This window comes from Adiantum capillus-veneris, chromosome 9 (assembly GCF_014529385.1).
Source record: "Adiantum capillus-veneris isolate H3 chromosome 9, ASM1452938v2, whole genome shotgun sequence".
Taxonomy (NCBI): domain Eukaryota; kingdom Viridiplantae; phylum Streptophyta; class Polypodiopsida; order Polypodiales; family Pteridaceae; genus Adiantum; species Adiantum capillus-veneris.
This window is the reverse complement of record NC_140939.1, coordinates 114,403,898-114,427,051: the sequence shown is the minus strand read 5'-3', so window position 1 is coordinate 114,427,051 and position 23,154 is coordinate 114,403,898. Positions and strand designations below refer to the sequence as shown.

The window sequence follows — 23,154 nt, the reverse complement described above, 5'->3', positions numbered from 1 at the left end:
GACTGCTTTTAGAACAACGTTTGGCCTTTACGAATTTTTAGTGATGCCCTTTGGTCTCACAAATGCTCCTGCTACGTTCAATAGGATGATGGACAGAATTTTCCGTCCACAACAGCAGTTTGTTGGTACATTCTTTGATGACATGATAGTCTACTCAAAGAATGAAGAGGAGCATAGGCATCACTTGGCCATTGTGTTCAAAGAGCTACGCAGTCATAGGTTGCTCATCAATGCAAAGAAAAGTGAGTTTTTTCTGGAAGAGATTCACTTTCTGGGACACATTGTCTCAAAGGATAGTGTCAGAATGGATCCTGCAAAAGTTGAAGCGATCAAGTCATGGCCAGATTTGAAGACGGTGCACAATGTCCGAAGTTTCTTGGGACTATGCTCCTATTACAGAAGGTTTATCCGAAATTTCGCTGAGATTGCTTCACCTTTACATGCTCTTCAAAAGAAGGCAGTCACCTTTAGATGGACATAGAAAGAGATTTATTTGTGGTCCAGTGTGACGCCTGTGGTAGTAGCATTGGTGCAGTGCTAATGCAAGATGGCAGGGTAGTAGCCTATGAGAGTAGAATCTTGCAAGGGCCAGAAAAGACTATGCAAGTCTATGAAAAAGAACTGCAGGCCGTGATTCATGAGCTCTTAAGTTGGAAACACTACCTGCTAGGTGCAGACTTTGTTGTCCAAACGGACCATCGGACCTTGCGATACTTCTTGACACAGGCAAAGTTATCTGAGAAGCATATGCGATGGGCAAATATTTTGTCCATGTTCCACTTTCAGATTGTGCATGTGGAAGGCAAGAAGAACGTTGTGGCTGATGCCTTGTCAAGGAAGCCACAAATTTCAGCTGTGTCAATTCCTTATCATCATGAACTTGATGATATGAGAGAACACTATGCAAATGATGAAGATTTTGCAAGGGTCTTCGAGCAGTTAATGGATGGACAACGTCATGAACACTATCTTCTTAAAGACGGGTTCATGATGAGCATGGCAGATTGTGTGTCACAAAGCCATTGCGACCCAAAGTTATGGAAGAGAGTCATGTCCCACCGTATGCAGGGCATCGTGGTATCGATGCTACAGTTAAAGCGGTTGAGACATTCTTCTACTGGCCTACATTGAGAAGAGATGTGGATGCCTTTGTGCGAGAATGCCTAATTTGCCAGAAGGTCAAGTTTGACAGGCAAAAGGCACCAGGGTTATTGCAACCACTACCTATTCCAGAATAACCATAGGAAAGTATTGCTATGGATTTTATCTTTGATCTTCCGAGAACGTAGACAGGAAATGATGGTATTTGGACCATCATTTGCAGATTCAGCAAGCAGGCTCATTTTATTCCTGTCAGGAAGAAGATAAAGCCAGATCAGATGGCACGCTTGTTTATGAGCAATATTTTCAAGTATCATGGCATGCCACAGTCGATTGTTAGCGATCGTGATCCACGCATGACAAGTTTGTTCTGGAGAGGCTTGTTTGAGAATATGGGCACAACGCTCAAATTCTCTTCGTCATTTCATCCTCAAACAGATGGGCAGTCAGAAGAGGCAAATTCTACTGTCCTAGATCTGCTGAAGTGCTATGTGTCAGAGCATAAAGGAAAGTGGGAGCAATATTTGCCATTGGTGGAGTATGCATACAATAATACAATGCATTCATCAACTGGCAAGGCACCTTTTGAGATAGTTGAAGGTGGCAAGAAAGTTCCTCCCATACTGCATACAAAGGACAAGATATTTGAAGCAGATAAGTATGTTCAGGACATGGATGAAATGTACAAGAAGGTCAAAGTGGCCTTGGGAAAGACTCAGTTGATCGTCACCGTCGTGAAGTAGTATTTTCACTAGGTGATTGGGTGCTTCTACGCTTTGAAAAGGCAAGGTTAAAGAAGATGAAGGGCAAGGAAAGATTGTTTCCAAAGCTCAGCATGTGTTACTATGGGCCTTTTCAAGTGTGCGACATAATCAGTGATGTTGCATATAGGCTGAAATTGCCTGACAGTTGGAAGATTCACAATGCGTTTCATGTGAGTCTTCTCAGACCCTATGTGGGTGATGTGCCAGAGGATATGCCAGCTGAAGATCAGCCGGAAGTCGAGGAACTTGACGAGATCTTGGTCCCCGAACAGATTTTGGCACACAAAGAAAGGAAAGTGAAAGGCAAGGTTGCTAGGCGTTACTTGGTAAAGTTCAGAAACTATCCACCAATGGATGCTAAGTGGATGGAAGAAGGTGAACTTGCATAGTCACCAACCGTGTTATCACTTTACCTTGAAGCCTTCGATTTGCAACCTACCTTGACCCCTTGAGTTTCAAAGCTACATGGATTGTCAGTGTGACAATGGCTTCTGAAACAAATGATGTACATGGTATTTAAAGTGAGCTCAAATGAAATACCTGTTACATGAATGTTAGAGCTGTACAGATTGTCAGTTTGGCAATTGCTCTTATGGAATGTCCAAAAGTTGGTTAGTGCTATAGAAGTGAGTATTTCTTGTCAGTTTGTCAAGGATATAGTAATTGCTTCTATTAAAGGGTACATGTGTAACTGCATTCTTAAACTGTCGGTTTGGGTATGCTCGAAAGTGTTACTGGGCCCAATGTGTACTATAGGACAGTGGCAAAATGTGTAGCTACCATTTTGTCATTGGAAAGTTAGCGACTCAAAGCAATGGCAGAGTGCGAAGCTACCACACTGTCATTGGGACAGGGTTCACACGCAGGCAATACATGTGTCGACGAGGTGTTGAATACACCAGGGTTGACAATGAGCATGTATGTGTCGTACATGTGTCGACACGTGTTGAATACATCAGTGTTGACTGTGAGCATGTACGACATAGATGCAAACGACGACGTTTGAGATTTCAAGAGGGGGGTATGTTACCAGCGTGTCACTACTATCTATCCTTTTTATTGATTTCTTTCTTATTATTTATTTACTTTCACTTTTTGGAAACACCCCTCGGGAAATCTAGTTGCCTTGCATTGCATAGCTAGTGTGGAACTGTCCAAAGGGAGTCCACGCCTGAGGGCAAGAGAGCACTAAGGTTGGACAAGGACTATGGTTAGCCAAAGTGGGGTCATTGACTAGCCAAAGTGGAATCCTTTGCTACAGAGGCTACATTTCAATTCTGGGTGTGGCTACAGTGTACAAAGGGGGTCGGATGACCTAGAAAGATACAATGGCATCATCTCCTAAAATTTAGGGAACTGCTATTTTGGGACCTGAAAATGTGTTTGCATCATTACCTCCGGAATGACAAGGAGAACATTTTCTTACTCTGCCGTGAAGTCAACTGGGCGACCGGTTGGGAGATTTTTAGGCGGCAACCCCGAAACGGGAAAATGCTTGTAAATGCGCCAAGTGGCACATTCTGGTGCACTTTCCTCATGCAAGAGAAGGGGGCGCTGATTTTAGAGAGGAGAAGGGCTCATTTGCAGATTTTGTCACAAGTTAAGAGCTATGGAGTGCTTCCTTTCCCTCTTATGTACAATGCGGTGCCAGGAGTGATGCCCTGCACGCTACGCACTGCTCTCTCTCTCCCAAGTGTGGTAGATTGGTTATGCCATTTCCCTCTTGAATAACAGGTCTTGAGTTCAACTCCTCGTCGGCTAGATCTTTAAGGTCTCTTGGGATAGTTTCCTACGACGTTAAAACTCTCTTCTTCTTCTTCTTCTTCTTCTCCCCTATGGCAGTATGTTATGCCCCTCTAGTGGGCTTTTCAATTGACCAATGCACAGTTGTGTGGGTTCATGCGCGATTGCCGAGGCAAGAGCCTCTTGCATAGGTACTGGATTAGCTAGCGGCTAATCCCCCGCGGGTACATGTGAATTCGGAGAGGTTTCACGCCAGAAATCTCGTCCGATTCAAAGGGCAAGTAGCCCTACAGGTGTGGGAGCTCGAGGACTTGCTACGGATGCGACCAGCACGCGAAATGGAGCCCGAAACAGTAAATTACAGCCTGCTGTGTATTTTTGCAGGTTTAGGGTTTTGGCCCTAAACGGTCCCTAATACCCCCAGGAGGTTCGGGGACGCGAGGGGACCGCTGTACAGGTGATCTGGCGCATTTTCGGGGCTGAAAACAGAGAATTCAGCGTGCTGCAGATTCTCGCCAGGTTTTGCAAAGTGCCCGTATGCGTCGGGAAAGTCATTCAATGCGTGGGAATACTGACTGTGAAGGGTCCTAGTACAGTCATGCTGCCAAAATCGGGCCGGAACAGTTGAAATTCAGCCAAGCTTGTGCGGGGTTAAGCAATAAAGAAATACCGAAAGGGGCGCCTAAGTTAGGGGCCAATCTGGTGTCGGTCTTCTCATACAGGTGCAATCTAGCAGCCTGTATCCCTTTCCCCCGTGTTGTGTCTTGAAAGTACAGGTAGAATAGACGACTAATAATGGGTGAAAGCTAAATCAAGGTTTGAAGTAAAGTCTACCGCCCTTTTTGGATTGAACACGCCGGTTTCAAACTCCACTCTCATCACCTTCACACAAAATATCCATTCCGCTTCGGGTGATGACCATACACTGAGATCTTCGGTACTTCAAGGAACTTGGGGTCTTGAGGTTCTTGAGTTCTTGAGGGTCTTGAGTTCTGTAGTTGCAATCGGTGTTTGAGAAGGCTTTTCTCTTACCCGAGCTCGACTCTTCCCTGCAAGCGCACCCCTTGGCGGTCTTGCACTCACACCAAAGTTGATTTTTCCCACCTCACGTCGATTGGCCGGCCACTAAGTGCATTGTCCGCTCTTAATGAGTGAAAAGAGGAACAAGGGGAGGCCGTACGAGCCCTTCTTTCTTGGGTTACCTGTCACTCTTCAAAAACACGATTAGGAATCAACACGCCCAAGTGGACTTGGGTTACCTGCGACAACGAGCAAAAAAATTCTTGTGGTTTTTTCCTTGAGTGATACAGAACACTGCCAAAGCTCTGATACCAATGTAAGGTGCAACGGAAAAGAATGTTGATATTGCTCAAGATGAGTGCTCCGAACTGTGCTCAAGGGTTCCTTTTACTTACGGAAGGGAAAGCCTTCCATTCCTTTAGAGAGAGTGCAATGATCACAAACAAAATGAATGCTACTGTGAATGAAAGTGCTGAGACTGAGAGAAGAGAGAGAGAAGAATACAACACCAGGTAGTTCTCAAACCCTTCTCCAAGGGGCCCCCTCTCTATGGCGAGAGAGGTCTATGCTATAGATTGCACAGATCGGGTACAATGGTCTAGATCCAATGGACTTGCCGACGATGTCAATGACAATGATGACGATGACGACGACGACAAGAATGTCGACGACAACGATGTCAATGCTGAAATTGAAAACGCTAGGTTTTCTTGTGGTGGATCTGCGACTGGGGCAGTACTGCGGGGCTGTTCTGCTACAGCCGAGGTCGGACTACTGCTGAAATGCAAAAACACTGGGCTGATTTCCTGTTATTGCAAAACGCTGGGCTGATCTGCTAGAGAATGGAAACGCTCATTTACTCCTACCAGAAAGCCAAAAGACTTGTGCCAGTTTATGAGAGCACCACTGGCCATGCAGAAGGTAGAAAGAGCATCATGTACACTGTCCAAGGTGGGTGTGTCATATCGAACAAAGAGCATAGCATCATCAGCATATTCCTGATCCAACAAATCTTGCGAGACAGCCGACGGCATAGCAAGACCTCTCAATTGTGGGGTTTGATGGCGCAAGAAGAAAGACATGACCTCCGTAAAAAACAGAAAGAACTAGGCAGCCAGGGGACAGCCTTGGCGAACTGAACGAGACAAAGGAAAGCGACGTCCAATGTGGCCCCTGATTGTGACTGCACTGGAGATGCCTTGGCGAACTGAACGAGACAGAGGAAAACAGTGTCTAATGTGGCCCCTGATTGTGACTGCGTTGGAAGCAGTACAGTACAATGCAGATGCACCTCTGATCCACTGCAAGAGAAAACCCATCCTCTGAATGGTGCCCTCCAAGAAACCACAATCTACTCTATCATAAGCCTTGTCAAAATCAAGAAGCATGAAAGCTATAGGCTGATTTGTTTGACGAGCCCACTCAATTGCTTCATGAAAAGTGAATATGTTATCTAAGAAACATTGGTCCTGCACAAAACCTATCTGCGAAGCATGGATGAGATCAGACATTAACGGTTTCAAGCGGATATTGATCATGCGAGCAAAGATCTATATACAGAAGACATGAAGGTGATCGGTCTCCACGGTTGGAGGGAGATCCATCTCCACCTTTAGGTATACGAAAAATAAGTCCTGAACACATAGAGGCAGGCATCTTTCCTGTGTCAAATATGTGTTGCAAACCTGAAAGCATAACCGGGCTGAGAGCATCACAGAACTTCACAAATAACTGTCTGGTCAACCTGTCCTCTCCGGGATAGGAGGCACTATCCAAGCCAACCACTGCGTCATGCATCTCTTGCATAGAGGAAGGGGCTAGTAACGTGTGGCACATAGCCTCTTGACCACAGGCTATACATGAGACCAAACCTCTTCTCTAGCATGCAGAATATCATCTGTAAGCTAATCAACAGTAAACAAATGCTCAAAATAATATGAAGCTATGACAAGGATCTCGTCAGGATCCGTATATAATCAGTCGGCAGAATCACGTAAGGCTCTGATGGAAGTTCCCTTGGGACGTTCTCAGAAGTGGGCAAAGAAATCCTTATTCATCGTATCCGCTTTGGATATCCACGTCGAGACCAAAGCATGATAGGCGAATTCGGATTTCTCAATTTGAATGTGACAAAGTGTCTCTCTGGTGTCCACTCACGCTCACCCAGGAACTCATCTCCTGGAAACTTCTCAAACTGTCGGTGAATGCAGCTCAAGTAGTCCTTAGGTCCCGCTCCCTTCGAAACAAGCGTCGTCGCCGCTCTGCAATGGTCTGTCTGCAAGCCTCAAAGGACGCAGTGATGCATGTAAGTAGATGGGACACTAGATCTGAAGAAGCAGTGCATGTCCAAACATCCTGAATCAGCTGAGATAATGAAGCATCTTCTAACACCCAGTCAAATATACGCGATCCACATCTAGGCATAGAGGAAATTTCAAAACTCAAGTGCAAAGAAACTAGGGCATGATCAGAGAGCATTGTGCCAGGCCAAATCGTAATTGTACCACCTTGGGATGCTACCCGTGCACCGACATAAAATCTATCTAGTCTCTCTAGCAGATGACCTCATTGCTGTCTAAAATCCCACGAAGACTCCAATGACTGTGGAGTGTGAGCCATAGATGAAATATGCCAAGCATCTATGCCAGCAATTGCAAAAAGGAATCTGTCCCAAGCATCTCTCTCACATGGTGCTACATATGGTAAGGATGGGGGTTGAATGGCACGCCAATCCTCGCCGGTCTTTACATTGTTGAAATCACCGCCAACAACCCACGAATCCACATGAGGCAATGCATGTACAATCTGTTGCCAGAACTCCACTCTCTCCTAGGTTGAAGTGGGGGCATAGATGCACATCACACCGACTAGGGTATCATCAATTTCTAGAGTAACCCACATCGCTCTACCATGTACTAAAGTACCATGGTCATGAACACAATGGCGTCAACGGGGTCCCACCGAAATGCATACACCACTGCTAGAGTATGTTTGTCCAATTGCAGTCTCCCATAATGTATGAGTCCCCAGGTAACAACTTGCCACGTCTGCAATAACTATCCATACATAACTTGTGCTCCTACACAAGAAGGATATCCACATCTCGATCTACATGAGAGCGCAAATCTCTACGAAGCAAATTCTGTCTGAGACCACTAATGCTAGTGTAATGCAAGCCATTGACATTCCAAGTGACAATATGTAAATCTGAAACCTCAGCAGCATACATAAACCGTGTCAACAGCTACAAGACTGAAGATCAATGTCGTGCTCTCTTGATCCCTAGCTAAAGGAAGCACATCCTCGTCATGAGGAACTGGTCGCAAGAGCTGTCAAGGAGCGAGCAGCTGTAAACTAGGTACCAAAGTAGTCAGAAAGCATCTCAATGTCAAGACTATTGTTGACTCTGACCATACTCGCATGGTGGGAGGGATCGATGTAGTATGGTCCAAGCGGTAAACAATAGCAGTCCTCTATAAAGAGCCACTGTATGGCTTTGCGCCAATCTATATGTAGCAATGCGTGATGGAATGCAGCCTGCCCAAGTCTGAAGTCTGGTGTCCAACGCTCTAAAGCAAACAGCACGTCCCTGCAACAATAGGAGAGCCACTGTAGAGACTCGGCACAACGGTCGTCTGAAAGCTGCACCTGAAAGATGCCACGGTCCAGCATGATGAGCTCCAAGATGCTACCTTCGGAGCTACCGAGGGTTGACTGGAGCCTCCTCGTTGGCTAGATCTTTAAGGTCTCTTGAATAGTTTCCTACGACGTTAAAACAATCTTCTCTCTCTCTCTCTCTCTCCAATTTACTCCACTATTGGGGTGAAGCAAGGCTGCCCGCTCTCTCCTACTCTATTTGGTATGTATGTGGATGAGGTTTCTGACTACATTGAGAGAGATGGTGATAGAGGTGCACAACTCGCAGGGACATGGATTCCACTATTGTTATATGCTGATGATATTGTGTTGATCTCCGACTCTCCGGAGGGGATGCAACGTCACTTGGATGCTCTGCATAGGTTTGCCCAGGAAAGTGGTTAGTCCGTTAACCTTGGTAAAACCAAGGTCATGGTATTTAATACCACCCCACAGTGGATCAGGAGGTCAGCGCCAGCATTCACATACGGCCAGGAGAAGGTGGAGTATACAGATGCTTACACTTACCTTGGAGTGGTTTTTAGTGGGCCAGCATTTTCATTGAGGAGGGCAGCAGAGACTAGATTGACCAGAGCCAATGCAACATTGGGTAGATTGGAAAGGATGTGTTCACAGGTTCAGTTTAGGAGCCTCGGACGAAGCTCTAGCTCTTTGACACTTTGGTGGCTTCTGCATTGCTTTATGGAGCTGAGATTTGGGGGCCTTCACTAGATCATCACAGGAGGACACGCCATAGTGATGGATGGGGGACCATGGAGAAGCCTCTGGTCTCTATGATCTCGCGGCTCATTAGAACCAAGGCTTCAGTACCACGTGCTATTGTACGAGCAGAGCTAGCTGCTCCCCCACTAGTGGTTGAGGCGCTCACCAGATCTGTCTCCTTCATACACCGCATGTGGGAACTTCCCAGAGACAGATATGCACGCCTTGCACTTGAGTCCTCTCGACAGTTAGCCATGCAGGGAGATACAGCATGCTGGTATGGGAGATGACATCATGGTTTCAGGCGCATGGGTTCAGCATAGGCAGATTGCCTCCCTTCTAGTACTCACTGGATGCGCCCTCTCTGACTCTTACACAGCCCGAGATCACCAGGCTCATTCGCCAGGACTTGACTCAACTAGACACAAAGAGGACATGGATACAGCCAGCACAGGAGCTGGGCACGAAGATGGCTTTCTACAGAGAGCATCTCCTCCAGCTTACGCAGGATGGTTTTGTGACGAGGCCCAGATACATGGACACCCACTTGTCTCATGGGATACAATGTGCTATTGGCCAGATACGCACATCTTCACACTAGGTGCGGATCGAGACTAGGAGATACAGTGGAGTACCAGCAGAGGCAAGGACATGCCCCCTGTGTGACATTGAGCCTGAGACAGAGTTGCACTACACATGCCACTACCCCGTCTACTACGAGATACGAGGCCGCTTCCATTGCTTGTTCAGAGAGGGCTTTGGACCATTCTCTAGAGTCATGCGGTACGAGGATCAGAGATGCTTGGGTTTGTTTTTGCTCGAGCTGCGCAGACACAGAGAGAGCCTGATGAGAGGAGAGGCTAGCCAGTCTCAGAGACAGATCACAGACTTCTTTAGAGCTGCCACTGGACACCCGGAGGAGTTACTACCACAGCAGAGCTCGTTGCCTCACACGAGAGGCACTAATCGACCAAGCAACTGAGCTGGGGAGATCCAGACGCCCACGACTGCGGAGGACTACACAGCATCGACGGAGGCTGCATTAGAGGATTCGGATCACTTTGGCTCGACATGCACGATGCCCAGTCAGACTACTGACCATGGAGGAGATTGATGAGATCCGCCAGCGACCGATGCTGGATCTCCTGTGATCTAGCTATCCCAGCTAGCTGTTTAGCTGCTTAATTCACACCTAGCAGTTCAGAATTCTATAGTATTTTATTTTGTCATTGCTGTCATTTTGTCATCTTGTTACTCTGACTTTGTATCAGATCCACCACATTGTAACTTTCTGGTCTCATAGGTCACTTTGGCCTTTTGAAGACGTTAATATAACATTTCATTCCATTTCTCTCTCTCTCTCACTCATAGCAGGTCTTGAGTTCAACTCTCCTCGTCGCTTCCAATCAAACTAGGAATTTCAGAAGAGAAAAAATGTTGGCCATAATAAATGGAGGCATTACATCAGGAAACGTCCACCACCTGCTGAAACAACCTGTAACCTCCAGTAAAAAAATACCAAAAAAAGGTAGAAAACGCCCAACAGCTGCTCATGAGGCTCCAAACACAGCCTACAATGAGAGAAATCTCATGCACAGCCCGGCACAGCCACAAAACAGCCCACTCTCTACGAAGCTCCAAGCTATGGGTAAATCCAGGAGATGATAAAATCTACCAGATCCATAGTCAAGATACACAACAATGAATAAGAGGTGAATAGAGAACAAAATAAGGTGATTGAAATGTAAAGCCAGGAGAGGATAAAATCTACCAGATCCATAGTCAAGATACACAAACAATGAATAAGAGGTGAATAGAGAACAAAGTAAGGTGATTGAAATGTACATACCCACGAAGGTAGGCAAGTGGCTAGCATGACAGATCGCAAATATGGAGTTTAAAAAAAAGAACAGCTTTAAAAATACATTCCAAATGAACAATCGAGAAGTTTACTGACTAGGGATATATAGATGTTAGAAGAAGAGGACTTTTTTTAAAACAACACTAACTTGCACAATTGTATGAATACAAAGAAACAGAAATTAGACACAAGCACATAAAGCTTTTTCCTTTCAGGAGCAAAACGTTCACACGTAACAGAAAACACCCTTGTCAGATTCGAAGAATTTCAACTGAAGTCATAAAAAACTCTGTCTCACCATTTTAACTCTCGATAGTTATTTAAGTTAATTAGGTTGCAAGGATGTAATAATGATGATATTGATAGTAGGATCCATTATTAAAGCAATCGCAAGGAAGGAGCAAATATTGAGACTCCTATGTAGATACTGAATGTAAATTGTAGAACAGATAAGTGAATAGTTTCTGGTCACATCCCCCAACAAACAAACAGATGAAAAGTATGTGCACACCCAGGTCCCAACTGCATGGAAACTTTTAAAGCGTGGAACATGTTCTAACTGAGCCTTCTTAACTCCCTAATAGGATACCTAATATTAGCAATGACTGGATAAGAACCTTTTTAATGCCCATAGTCCTAACTCTGCAACGACTAAAGATACTTAACTGAATGGAATTACCAAAAGAAGAAACAAGTGATGAAAAGATTACCTGTTGGATAGATGGGTAAACCCCTCCATCAACTTCAACCCCTAGATTGCGCAATAAAGAGGCCATATCAAGGGAAGAAGCAGCAACACCTTCAAGCTCCGAACGTATCCGCCCGCGTACCTGCTCTTTGTAACCATGTGTTCGTTCCTCCTGAAGCCAAACAGAAATCCAACTGTGAATCAGATATTGTATGCCGAAGCATCTTTGACAATTAAGAAGACTTCGAAACTTCATGTATTTATTTAAACGTCGCTCAGAAAATCTACAAGAAATTGAGATCTTGAAGCTAAGGCTAAGCCAGTAAAAGAAGGTACAGTATTGCATCTAGAGAAATTAAAATATAAACTCTCTAGAGACAAGGTACTGTTTAAATCAAATACGCTAAAGGTAAGTACACAGGTGTTCTTTTTGCATTAAAGAATTTACAATGAAATCATGCCAACAAACCACAAGAAAGAAGACACATCAAGGGCACATGTCTTTCATAGTTTCTTTTTTATCTTGGCAAACCAGCCATCACAGACTATCACCTGCCCCTTATAGCCAGCTCCTTTAAAACCATTTTCCTAGACCTCGTAAAAAAGCTATACAGAAACACATTTGCACCTGTTCGTGCTGTGGCAAAGGCTACAGCAACTACAATTTAAACCCATTGGAAATAATTCGAAACACAGTCCAATCACCTCTTGCTGATTTTGCCTTATCTCTTCAAGTCTTTGTTTCTGCCTGATCTCCATTCCCAATTTGCGTTCAGCATCAACTCTCCTTTTCTTTCGCTCACGCTGTGCTCCTTCAGCCTGGTTAAAACAAAATCAGACAGCGATTATTGAAATTTTTCAAACAATGGGGGTGTTGCTACTGCTACAAGCGACAAGTTGACTATCCTCAATCCACCTGTAAAAGTAGCTCATTTGCTGGGGACCCAACCTGTCTTTGTGACTCTTCTTGGAACAAAAGCCTCTCCTCCTCCTCTGCAAATTGAAGCTCTTCACTTTCTCTTGCAGTTTTCCGAACAAGACTTAAACTATCAGTTGATAATTTGGAAGCTGCTTTGACCATAACTTGATGCTCCTCAGGATCTCGCCTATCCAGCACATCTTCAGATTGCATTCTATCTGAAGAACTGGATTTTATGGGAGCAATGTCCTGCTCAGAGCAGCTTGCCTCCTCCTCTGATAGCTCTAGATTATTGGCTGAACTGAGAGAGCCAGTATCTGTGACAGAAGTTTCATCTCCAGCGGAATCTATGGCATCTTCTGACCTCATATCTGCAAAATCATGATTAGAGTCCTGCTGATCAAGAAGAGTAACAGGTGTTGTGTCCTTATCCTTTGGAGAAGGCACACTTGAAGAACCCGAATGGTGAAGATCCACCTTCTGACTCTTGCTGTCACTTTGCTGAGAATGTCCTTTTCCTTTTCCTAAAAAAGTCCACCTTGCAGCACTACCAACAGCACTTGTGCTTTCTTCACTCTCAGCTCTAAAACTGCCTCCCACATAGCTATTTCCAAACCTTTTCTTTAGAGCAGCCTTTTCCCAATCCTGCCGTATTTTTCCATCTAAATCCTCAATAATTTCACAATCAGAAGAGCTACAAGACCTTTTTAGGTCATTTCTCAGAATTGCAGGCCTCTTCTCACCCTTAGGTGCCCTTGTATGCAAACGCCAAGATAACTGGCTGGGCCCAGACTCCATGGGGCCCCTTTGCATAGCAAAGCAATCATCATCATAAGACTTGCCTGAGAATTCTGAGTTCCCTGCACTGAAGCCATCCGCACTTTGCCAACGAGGCTGTCGATTGGAGCAGTTGTCAAATCCACTTGAGTTGGCATCACTGTCATAAGCATCATCCCTATGGATAGGGTGCTGGGTTTGAGACCTAGCGCTCTCATCATCATCGATTATAATGATATCCGGTACCTCCTGCTTTGTTCCCATCTGTTCTGTTGTTCAGGTTTTAGTAAACCACTTGCCTGGCATCCTCTCTTCTGAGCTTTTGGAAAGTTTCTGGTCTCCTATGCTCATTTGAATCTTCAACATGCCTAGAATAACCTTATTGGAAAGGGCTTCTACATTCAGTTATCCTTCTCCTTTTCTGGAAAAATCTGAAAGTAATAGCACAACTTTTCAAAGTTTAGTCGCCACAAAACAGAAAATACAGGTTACTACCAAAGCTTTTCAACACTCCAGTGAACGAGTATCATTGCATTCTTCCTTATCAAGGGAGGGGAAAAAATGCAGCTACAAATATTCCTGCCCCGAAGTAGCCATAGCCATACTAGGAGGAAAGCCCTTGTAGCTTGCTGCAAGGTTTTCTGAGCAAAGCCTGAGGTCGGGAAAGGGGGGAAAAAAGGAAACTACGAAAGCATTCATTGCCAAACACTAACACATTCATGTCAAAAGAAACCACTTTAACTATAAAACTGTGGCTGGAGAAGGCATAAGACTAGCACATGTGTGAAGAAGGGGGACCTGCAAAAACCCCTGCATCAGAGTGGACAGAAAATCATAAAAAACAGAAAGGGCAATGACAATTCTTGGTAGCTAGGCCTAAAGGAGGAAACTGTGGCTTCCCGTACCACATGCTATTTAGCGAGGTTGGATTTTAGAGGTACATCTGCGTCACATGCTTTTATAGGTAGGGCTTAGTGTGGCAGGGGGAGGGGGACTGCATCCATAATGTCAGCATGTATAGGTTGAGAGAAAGGCAATTCTCAATGTCTGCTTACTGGAAGGCAGTGTTTCTGTGGTGGGGGAAATGTTTGGTGCATTCACCTTGTCACGGTTTCCTCCTTTAGGCCTAGCTACGGTGAATTTTGCTCTGTTTCTTGTTGGTTACGAGTCCTCTCTATTGCGGTGGGGTAAACACGCTGTACATTCACTGTTTACATGTCAGGTACTGGAAGGCAGGGTTTTTGTGGTGGGGGAAATGTGTGATGCATTCACCTTTTGTATGCATCTTGGTGCAGATGCAACAAGAGGGCGGGGCAAATGCAGCAATTCACTCACACAGGAAACCACAAACTCGAGCCAAGACATTTAATTTTGTGTGTAGCCATCAAAGAAAGCAATGGATCAAGATGATGAGCTCCGAGAAGAGGTGAAATTACCTTGATTCCTCGGGAAGAAGAAGTTGAAGAAACCAGCAGAAGCAGGGAGATGAAGCACAAAGCCGCTTGCTTTGCAGTGGCAAGGACCAATTGCCTGGAGAGAGGGAGAAAGACCACCAAGGCAAGCTTGGAAAGCAAGGCATATGTTTGCGAGATAGAACCGATGAAGAAGGCAAAGTGAACAGCTTCGTCCTGCTACCTGATCTTGAAGGCTTGTGTGCACAAACCTTGTGTTTTATGGCAATGGTGATGATGTCCCTTCTTTAGTTTTCCTCTGTTGTAAACTTCCTTCTGAATTGGCCACCTGCCTGAAGGCTGGATATCAATTTTTGTCCCCTTCACAGGAGCTGTCCTAACTTCTCCAAGGACACACTCAAAACATTGGCAGTCGCTCACAAATAAGAGGAGGTTCACGTGTAGTTTGCCAAGAAAAATTTACACTTGCAGTTTGGCTCTATAAAAGAATAAAAGCACTTTGCAACCTTGTTCAGGACGGCAGAGCCAATAGGGCACCCACATCATGTTGATTCTAAGTTTTCAATTAAACAAATTGAATCTCTCTCTCTCTCTCTCTCTCTCTCTCTCTCTCTCTCTCTCTCTACATATACATATATATATATATATATATATATATATATATATATATATATATATATATATATATATATATATATATATATATATATATATATATATATATATATATATATATATGCAACAAATCCACATCATCAATTTAGCGCACGGTTATGAGATGGTTGATAGCGATGACAATCGTGTTGTCGAAAACCTTTGTGTGGCATTAGCTAATGTTACAATCTTATAATGTTGCTACAAGCATTCTACCGCAAGAGGGTCTGGTTGATAGCTCACCACCCATAATGAGTGCCCCTCGTCGTCGGACAATTACTCGTAGTGTGGCTTGCAAGTCCACATCGGTTCAGCTACCTAGGCGCTATGATCGAGCAGTCTCCCCCTGAACCCGCCTTACCAAGTCTACAGTCAGATGGCTGTTGACCTGGACATAGCCATTACAAACTACATGACATTAACCTCCCCCTTACAAAGAGTTTTTGTCCTCGAAAACATGGGAAAATATCTTGGCAATCACACTATGGCGTTCCCAATTTGCCGCTTCCTTGCCTAAGTCTATCCACTTGACCCAGTACCTCTTGATGACTATCTCGATACCTTGGAATCCTTTTCGGGTCATGCGGTATCGTTGGTGGCTCTATCAAGTCAACCAAAATCTTTGGAGAAACTATATTTTCCAACTCGTGAACTGGTTTCTTCAATTTACATACATGGAAGACAGGGTGAACTTGAGAACTCTCTGATAACTCGAGTTTGTAAGTTACGTCCCCAATCTTTTTAAGGGCTTTAAAGGGACCACAATACCTAGGAGAAAGTTTGTCATGTTTTCTTGTTTTCATGATTTATGACTTCGCAGGAACCTTTAGGAATACAAAGTCACCTTCTACAAACGTAACTTTTCTTTGTCCATTATCAACATACGTCTTAGCACAATCATGTGCACTACAAATGCTTTCATTTTTTGCCTTCAACATATCATTTATATCTTCAAGGAAATCCTTGTCAAATTGAATCTTCCCCTTCTCTAGGCCTACAGTCATAGGAGATTTTGGCTACTGGAAACCATACATCAACATGAATGGTGTGAATCCAGTTGTTGAATGTTTGGAAGTGTTATAAGAGAGTTCCAAATGGATAAGTATTCTTCCTAGTTATGTTACTTCTTACTTACATAAGAACGCAACATGTCCTCTAGGATTTGATTAACCCGTTTGGTTTGACAACCATCATACTACGGATAATCTATTGTACTCACACTCATAGTAGAGTCCAGCTTTCTGAAGACTTCCTTCCAAAAATGACTATTGAACTTTATATCTCTATCTGGCACTATAGCTACGTACAGGCCATATAGCTTGTAGAGATGTTCAATAAAGAGTTTTGTTTGTCGTTTTAACCATTGCCTTCGTAGCGATAAACTTTTCCATTTTGGTTAACCTATCCACTGCCACCCACACTGAGTCATTCCCTCGACTAATTTTGGTTAAACCGGTAGTGAAATCCATGGAATGCTTTCCCATTTCCCCTGAGGAGTCTCCAATGAATAGAGTAGTCCCCCAACCTGGAGATGCTCATGTTTATTGACCTAACACTTGTTGCATTTCAGGACATAAGTCTGGATGTCCTTAACCAAATTATGCCAATAGAATTGTCTTTTAACTAGTGTGTCATAAAATCTAATATCTAACCAACCCAAATGATTTTCTCATATTAAATTGATCACTTAATCTGGGAGAATAAACGGGAACAAGGTTAAGATATAGACATGTGCTTATAGATCGATCTCAACACGGGGCCAATAGTAAAGGGGTCCAAATGAGAGATGGTCTATCGAAGAGCAAGGCTAACCAATGGAGCATAAGACCTTAGGGTTAGCTTCATTAAAGACCTCCAATAGTTAGTGTAAAAGTCTTTTGACCTTAGGTAAGCTAGGGCTGAGCTTGAGGTGGGAACCCAGCCCAAGCTTGAGGTGCTCGAGGTGGGAACCTGGCCCAAGCTTAAGTTGCTTGAGGTGCTTGATGGTTGAGATGCTTGAGGTGCTTGACATGCTTGGGATGCTAGGACTGAGCTTGAGGTGGGAACCCAGTCCAAGCTTGAAGTGCTTAAGGGCCAAGCTTGTGGTGGGAACTGAACCTATGCATGAGGGGCTTGAGGTGTCAAAAGGTCAAATCCAATCCCTACAAGGAGGGGGCGAGCCCTACAAGAGGGTGGGATGAGAGAGAACACCCACACACACACACACAAGTCATGCTTGGTACAAAGAAAGCAAAGGGGACACTTGTCAAGTTCTCCTTATGTTGCCCTCATGGTGTGCCTGAAGCCTATTGGTTGGCCACCCAAGGGGTCCAATGATAATTTAGGAGGATTAATTAATTGTCTTTGCATTTATCAAGCCCTCTCTCTCAAAGGGGAAAGGGGGACACTTGTCCAAAGGCTACCCTTGTTGCTTGTAATGCCTCCTGCTTGTGATTGGCTAGGCCTGGAGGGGTCCAATGAGCTTCAAGCACGAGCTACAAGGGGGGGTCGACCAAAGCAAGCTAGGGGGTTTCTTGGGGGGTATACTCTCCCACACACACTCACACACACTCTCATTATGCAATGTGCAAAGTGCAAGAGCTCCCTTTCCTTCTCCAAGCAAGTAGAGGTTGAGAGCCTACACCAACACTCTTGGCCATGGAGTGCAAATTCAACCAAGAGCCATGTTTCAATGCTTAAGCTTGCCATCTTCTCCATCTTCATTACTATGCTATTATGTATGCTAGCAAGAAGAGTATGATAAGTGAGGAACTAATTCTTTCTCGAAATGTTTCTTCTTCCTCTTCCCTACCCTCATTCCTTGCTAGCTCTCGCCACCTTTGAAGGTGTTTGAGGTCTTGGGACTGAGGCTTGGGATAGTTAAAGCTTTCTTCAAAGTTTATGTTATGCTTGTGATGCATGAAGCTTCACATCTTCATTGCAACACCTAAGTCATAAGGAACACAAAGATTGTATTGTAACAAGTCTCTATTAATGGGAGAAATCATAACACAAATGCCTATTGGAGGGGGGACCGTCTCCACATAAATCCGGTCCTCAACTGTTGTCATGTTCTCTAAATTCTCTCTCTTGCAAAAGTATTCTTCATACCAAGTTAACTAATGGCTATGTCTATGTTGTTATCTTCGATTATATTCACCCGCTATGCTCACAAAGTAATCTCTCAAGTATTCTCATTAATTTCTGCTACTCTCAATTTAAATAGGCCAATTCCATTACATTGGTATCAGAGCATTTGGTTTCTCTTTTCTTGCTTTAGAAGAGAGGTCCTTAAGTAGCCATAAATGGTTGATTTTGTTAATTATATTAGGATAAGCGGAATTGGGATATATTCTTGGTTTTGTTGAGCCCACTATGTCGGATATGGTGCACACCTCGGGAATAATGGAGTCTTTTTAGACTTGCCTACTGTTTTACCATTATTGAGCCATAAGAAGTCCGAAAGGAGCTAGCCCTCGGCAACTCTGCTATGTTAGACCTACTCCACTACTCTCTATAATTAACCACTTCGAGCCGTGGGTGTAGATACTTAAGAGCTAATTCTCAAAGGCTAAGAGGAGTGGCAACTAAAGTTTTAGATTGCCAAAGCATACACTAAGTACATACATAAATTTTGTTAACATGGCTGACAATAGTCAAGAGAGTAGAAGGAACATTGATAGCTTTGATTTTGCACATGAAGGTGCTAATGATGATGCCCCCATGTTTGTGAATTATCTCATCACTAGGTTGCAACAAGCTATGGGCAACCCTGCTTTGCAAGCCGAAGTTACTCAACAACTTCGTGCTTATGGAATTTCTCTTCCTCTCCGAGAGGAGAGAGAGCTTAGGAGGCCTCTTGAAGAGACCCCCAAAAGAAGACTCTCTCCCATTCGGGAGGAGGAATCCAAAGAGCAAGAAAGCAATGAAACATTAAGTTCCTCCGAAGATGTGGCTCCATGAAGACGGCGGTCTAGACGATCGCCCACTCCTCCCAAGAGGAAAAGATCAACACACAGTCCCTCTCCTTGTCATTCTGGAAGAGAAGAGAGGAAACAAAAGAAGAAAAGGGCTAGGAAAAGGTCACCCTCTTCTCCTTCTTCTTCACCTTCCTCCTCTTTCGATGAAAGCTATGGCTATTCTCCTCGAGAATACAGGAGGGGAGGACATCGCAGATCATTCCTTGCATGGCGAAGGTCACAAAAGCTAAAGAAGTTCAAGGAGGGAGGAAAGAGTATCTCTTTTCTCACCTATGATGGCACCTTTGGTGCTACCGACAAAGTGTTGGCCTTCATCCAGCAATTTGATGCAGCGTTTGGAGACGAGGGCTTTACGGAGTCCTCCAAGCTACTCCATGTAGCTAGCACTTTCAAAAATCAATTCGTCAATGGTGGGCTAGCGTTTGTGGCAACAACGAAGCCCCAAAGACATGGAAAATTCTGCGAGTTTCCATCATGAAGCAATTCCTTGCAAGCGATACAAAGGACAAAGTGCTTATTGAATGGCGTAGCTTGAAGCTTCTCTCTCATGAGTCTATCCACAAGTATGTAGACAAGTTTTGGGAGTTACATCTTGTAAGGATTAAATGGGTGATCTGATGCAATGAGCTCAAGGTGGTTTGAAGCTTGGAAAAACCATGGCTATACATAGTAGAGAGAGAGAAAGAGAGAGAGAGAGAGAGAGAGAGAGAGAGAGAGAGAGAGAGACTCACTCTCAATAGACCATAGTGTACATACAATATATTTACAGCATATATTATTATCATTCATATACAAAAGGAAGGGTTTATGTACAAAAAGTCTCACAACCAATATCCGGCAGCTCATATCTCCAGGTGCCTTTTCAAAGGCTACACACATATATATAATATGTGTAACATCAAAAATTGAACTAGGTGTTGAAGGAGTTCCCATGCCCACCTTTCAACCCTCCCCTTGGGCATGTCATACATAATGAAGACCCAACTATCCACACAGGATGACATTATCCACACACACCCACACACTCTTTCCACCACTGAAGGCTCTTCTGGCAGCTCCACGTCACAACACTCGGAGTCGTTCATCACACACACACACACACTTGCCGCCACTCAAGCTCCTATTCAAACTCAAACCTCGCAGCTGTGAATCCGAGAGTGGGGCGACCTCCTTAGCACCCTCAGAGCGCGACAAAGCTGGAGATCGCCAATGGACGGCTTCTCCTTGCTTTCAATAATCGTTTTATTTCTGTGAGTTTTGTAATCACATGTACTAAATTAATGCTTGTTCCCACGGACCATACAAGCTTAAAACTCCCACTCTTAAGGCATTGTCACCCTTTCTCACTTATTGCAAGCTTCAAAGACCAGAAAAGCTCTCAACTTAAAACGACTTCCCCACTTCAAACATTCAAGCTTGGTAACTCCTCTTGCCGTTCAAAAATCAAGCATTCCAAGACGACGTCAATTTTAAACCACAATAGCCAAGCTACAATTAAAATCATCAAACAAGCTGGCATTTCAAGGCGAGAGCAAAGGGCACTAAGTTCGTGTGAAGAGGTGCTTCATAATTCTTATTCATGAAGAGTGACTTCACGAATCAAAATTATTAAGCTCGCACTTGCACTATTTTGTAAATTGGGCAAGACACTGCCATAGAGAGAGTCTCTCTATTGGTAAGACCAAGTCCTTGGCATCTTTCACGAGTGCTTGCACCATGGAAGATAAAGGAATCATAAAATTTAATGGGGAGGGTTTCCTTACTTGGCAAACTAAACTAAGGGGATACTTAATGAAGAAAACATTATGGGCTATAGTAAAAACATCTTTCAGTGATCACGAAGGCACACAAACCAGGGCTTCTACCACACTCAATCAAGAAAAGGATGAACAAGCACTCGGCATAACAATTACTGCACTCCATGACAATTATGTACATTTTATAGATGAGTGCACACATGCATATGAAGCCTGGCGAGTTCTAAGAGGAGAATTTTGGAGCTAAAGCAAAACGAAGTAAAGTTAGCTTGAAAAGGCAACTTTACAAACTCACTATGCTCGAGGGGGAAGACATAGCCAGTTTGGTCAATAGGCTTAAAAGCATAATTACATAATTGACCTACATCCAATGCGAAGTAGAAGAAGACGACAAAGTTGCAGTCCTCCTTAGTGCACTTCCTTCCAACTACGACCATATTGTCACTATTCTTGAAGAAAAGGAGCCAACTCCAGCACTTCAAGATGTGGTAAGCTCACTTCAGGCAGAAGAAAGGAAACATAAAAATCCACTTACATCAACAAACGGGGCTTTTATAGAAAGAGAAGGCGAATCATCCATAGATTTCATATCATCTTCCAACGTCGGAAAATGCTATGACTGTGGTAAAATGGGCCATATAGCTAAAGACTGCTATATCAATAAACTTTGTAGCACTTGTGGAAAGAAGGGGCATCCTACTTCTAGGTGCTATCAAAAGTTCAAGACAGCAACGACAACAGTAATAACAAAGGCAAGAAGCCAGTGAGAGGAGCAACACATATAGTCCAAGAAGAAGAAACTGAGGATGAAGGGGAAATTTCTTTTGTTACAGATGTACTTTGAAGATCCATTTCTACTTATCAGTTGTAAGGATTGGATGGGTGAATTGATACAATGACCTCAAGGTGGTTTCAAGCTTGGAAAAACCATGGCTATACACAGGAGAGAGAGAGAGAGAGAGAGAGAGAGAGAGAGAGAGAGAGGGAGAGAGAGACTGACACTCAATAGACTATAGTGTACATACAATATATTTACAGCATATATTATTATCATTCATATACAAAAGGAAGGGTTTATGTACAAAAAGTCTCACAGCCAATATCCGGCAGCTCATATCTACAGGTGCCTTTTCAAAAGGCTACACACATATATGTAATATGTGTCACATCAAAATTGAACTAGGTGTTGAAGGAGTTCCCATGCCCACCTTTCACATCTCAAGGCTACTGTCTTTCAAAAGATAGACTTTGCCAAGCAAAGGCAGCAATTCTTTGCGGGATCACCTGAAGAGATGGCCGAATACATCAACTCTCAACGGCCTAGTACTATTAGCAAAGTAATCCATCACACCATGGTTGCTTCACGCATCAATTTCCATCAAGGGGCTAGACGCAATGTCAAGCCCATGGAAAACAAAGACAAAAATGATGCAAAGGGGAAAACCAATGTTCAAAATTCTTCCCAAGGCACTTCCAACAACAACAACAACGATCGGTCCAAGGAGAAGGGAGTTTACAAAGGCAAAAACAAACTCTCTGTTGAAGATCTTGAGGCTTTTCGCAAGGACAATAAGTGCTTCAAGTGTGGGGAGCAAGGACATGGTTATCGTTCTTGCCCCAAAAAGAATGCTCGCAATGAGACTCCTAGGGTTTCCACCATCGAAGCTCCAAAAGAGGATGCTCATTGCAAAGGATCATCACTTTCCTATGCTTGGGGAAAGGTAAGAGAGCATGATGCCTTCATCTTGTTTGACCCTGGCTCTACTCACAACTTTATATCAATGGACTTGGCCACCAAGTTGGGCATTCAAGCTTTCGAGATGGGAGATATGGTAACAGCTGACACAGCTTTCAAGGGACAACAAGCTTCCGTTACTCCCTTGATTGGGAAGTTGAGGCTTCATGTCCAAATCTATATCGACAAAGAAGACTTCTTCATCTCTCCTCTCCAACATGAGGATGCTATCCTAGGGGCGCCATGGTTTGATCGCATGGCTGCCAATATGAAGTTCCCTGAAAGGAGAATCTACTTCACCTACAGGGGAAAGAGCATGTATATAGATGCTAGTGAGCGTGGTCGCACTATTCCACTTGTAAATCCTCTTGCTTTTGATAAGTCAATGAAGAGCTCAGTTTCTGC

General features: G+C 44.0%; 1 protein-coding gene across 2 annotated transcripts in view; it reads right to left on the bottom strand.

Annotated features, from left to right (window-relative positions):
- LOC147451018 (uncharacterized) overlaps positions 1 to 15,018 on the bottom strand; it is a 32,354-nt gene extending 17,336 nt beyond the window's left edge. The window contains exons 1-4 of one of the 2 annotated variants that reach the window (XM_086519972.1): positions 14,669 to 15,018; positions 12,486 to 13,663; positions 12,242 to 12,355; positions 11,559 to 11,708 (exon numbers count right to left, since the gene is read on the bottom strand). In XM_086519972.1, the coding sequence (XP_086376098.1) occupies positions 11,559 to 11,708; positions 12,242 to 12,355; positions 12,486 to 13,496 (1,275 nt within the window). In that variant the 5' untranslated portion in view covers positions 13,497 to 13,663; positions 14,669 to 15,018. Of the gene's footprint in view, positions 1 to 11,558; positions 11,709 to 12,241; positions 12,356 to 12,452; positions 13,664 to 14,668 lie in introns of both variants that reach the window. The other variant, XM_086519971.1, reaches the window with a different exon arrangement.
- Positions 15,019 to 23,154: the final 8,136 nt, after the last annotated feature.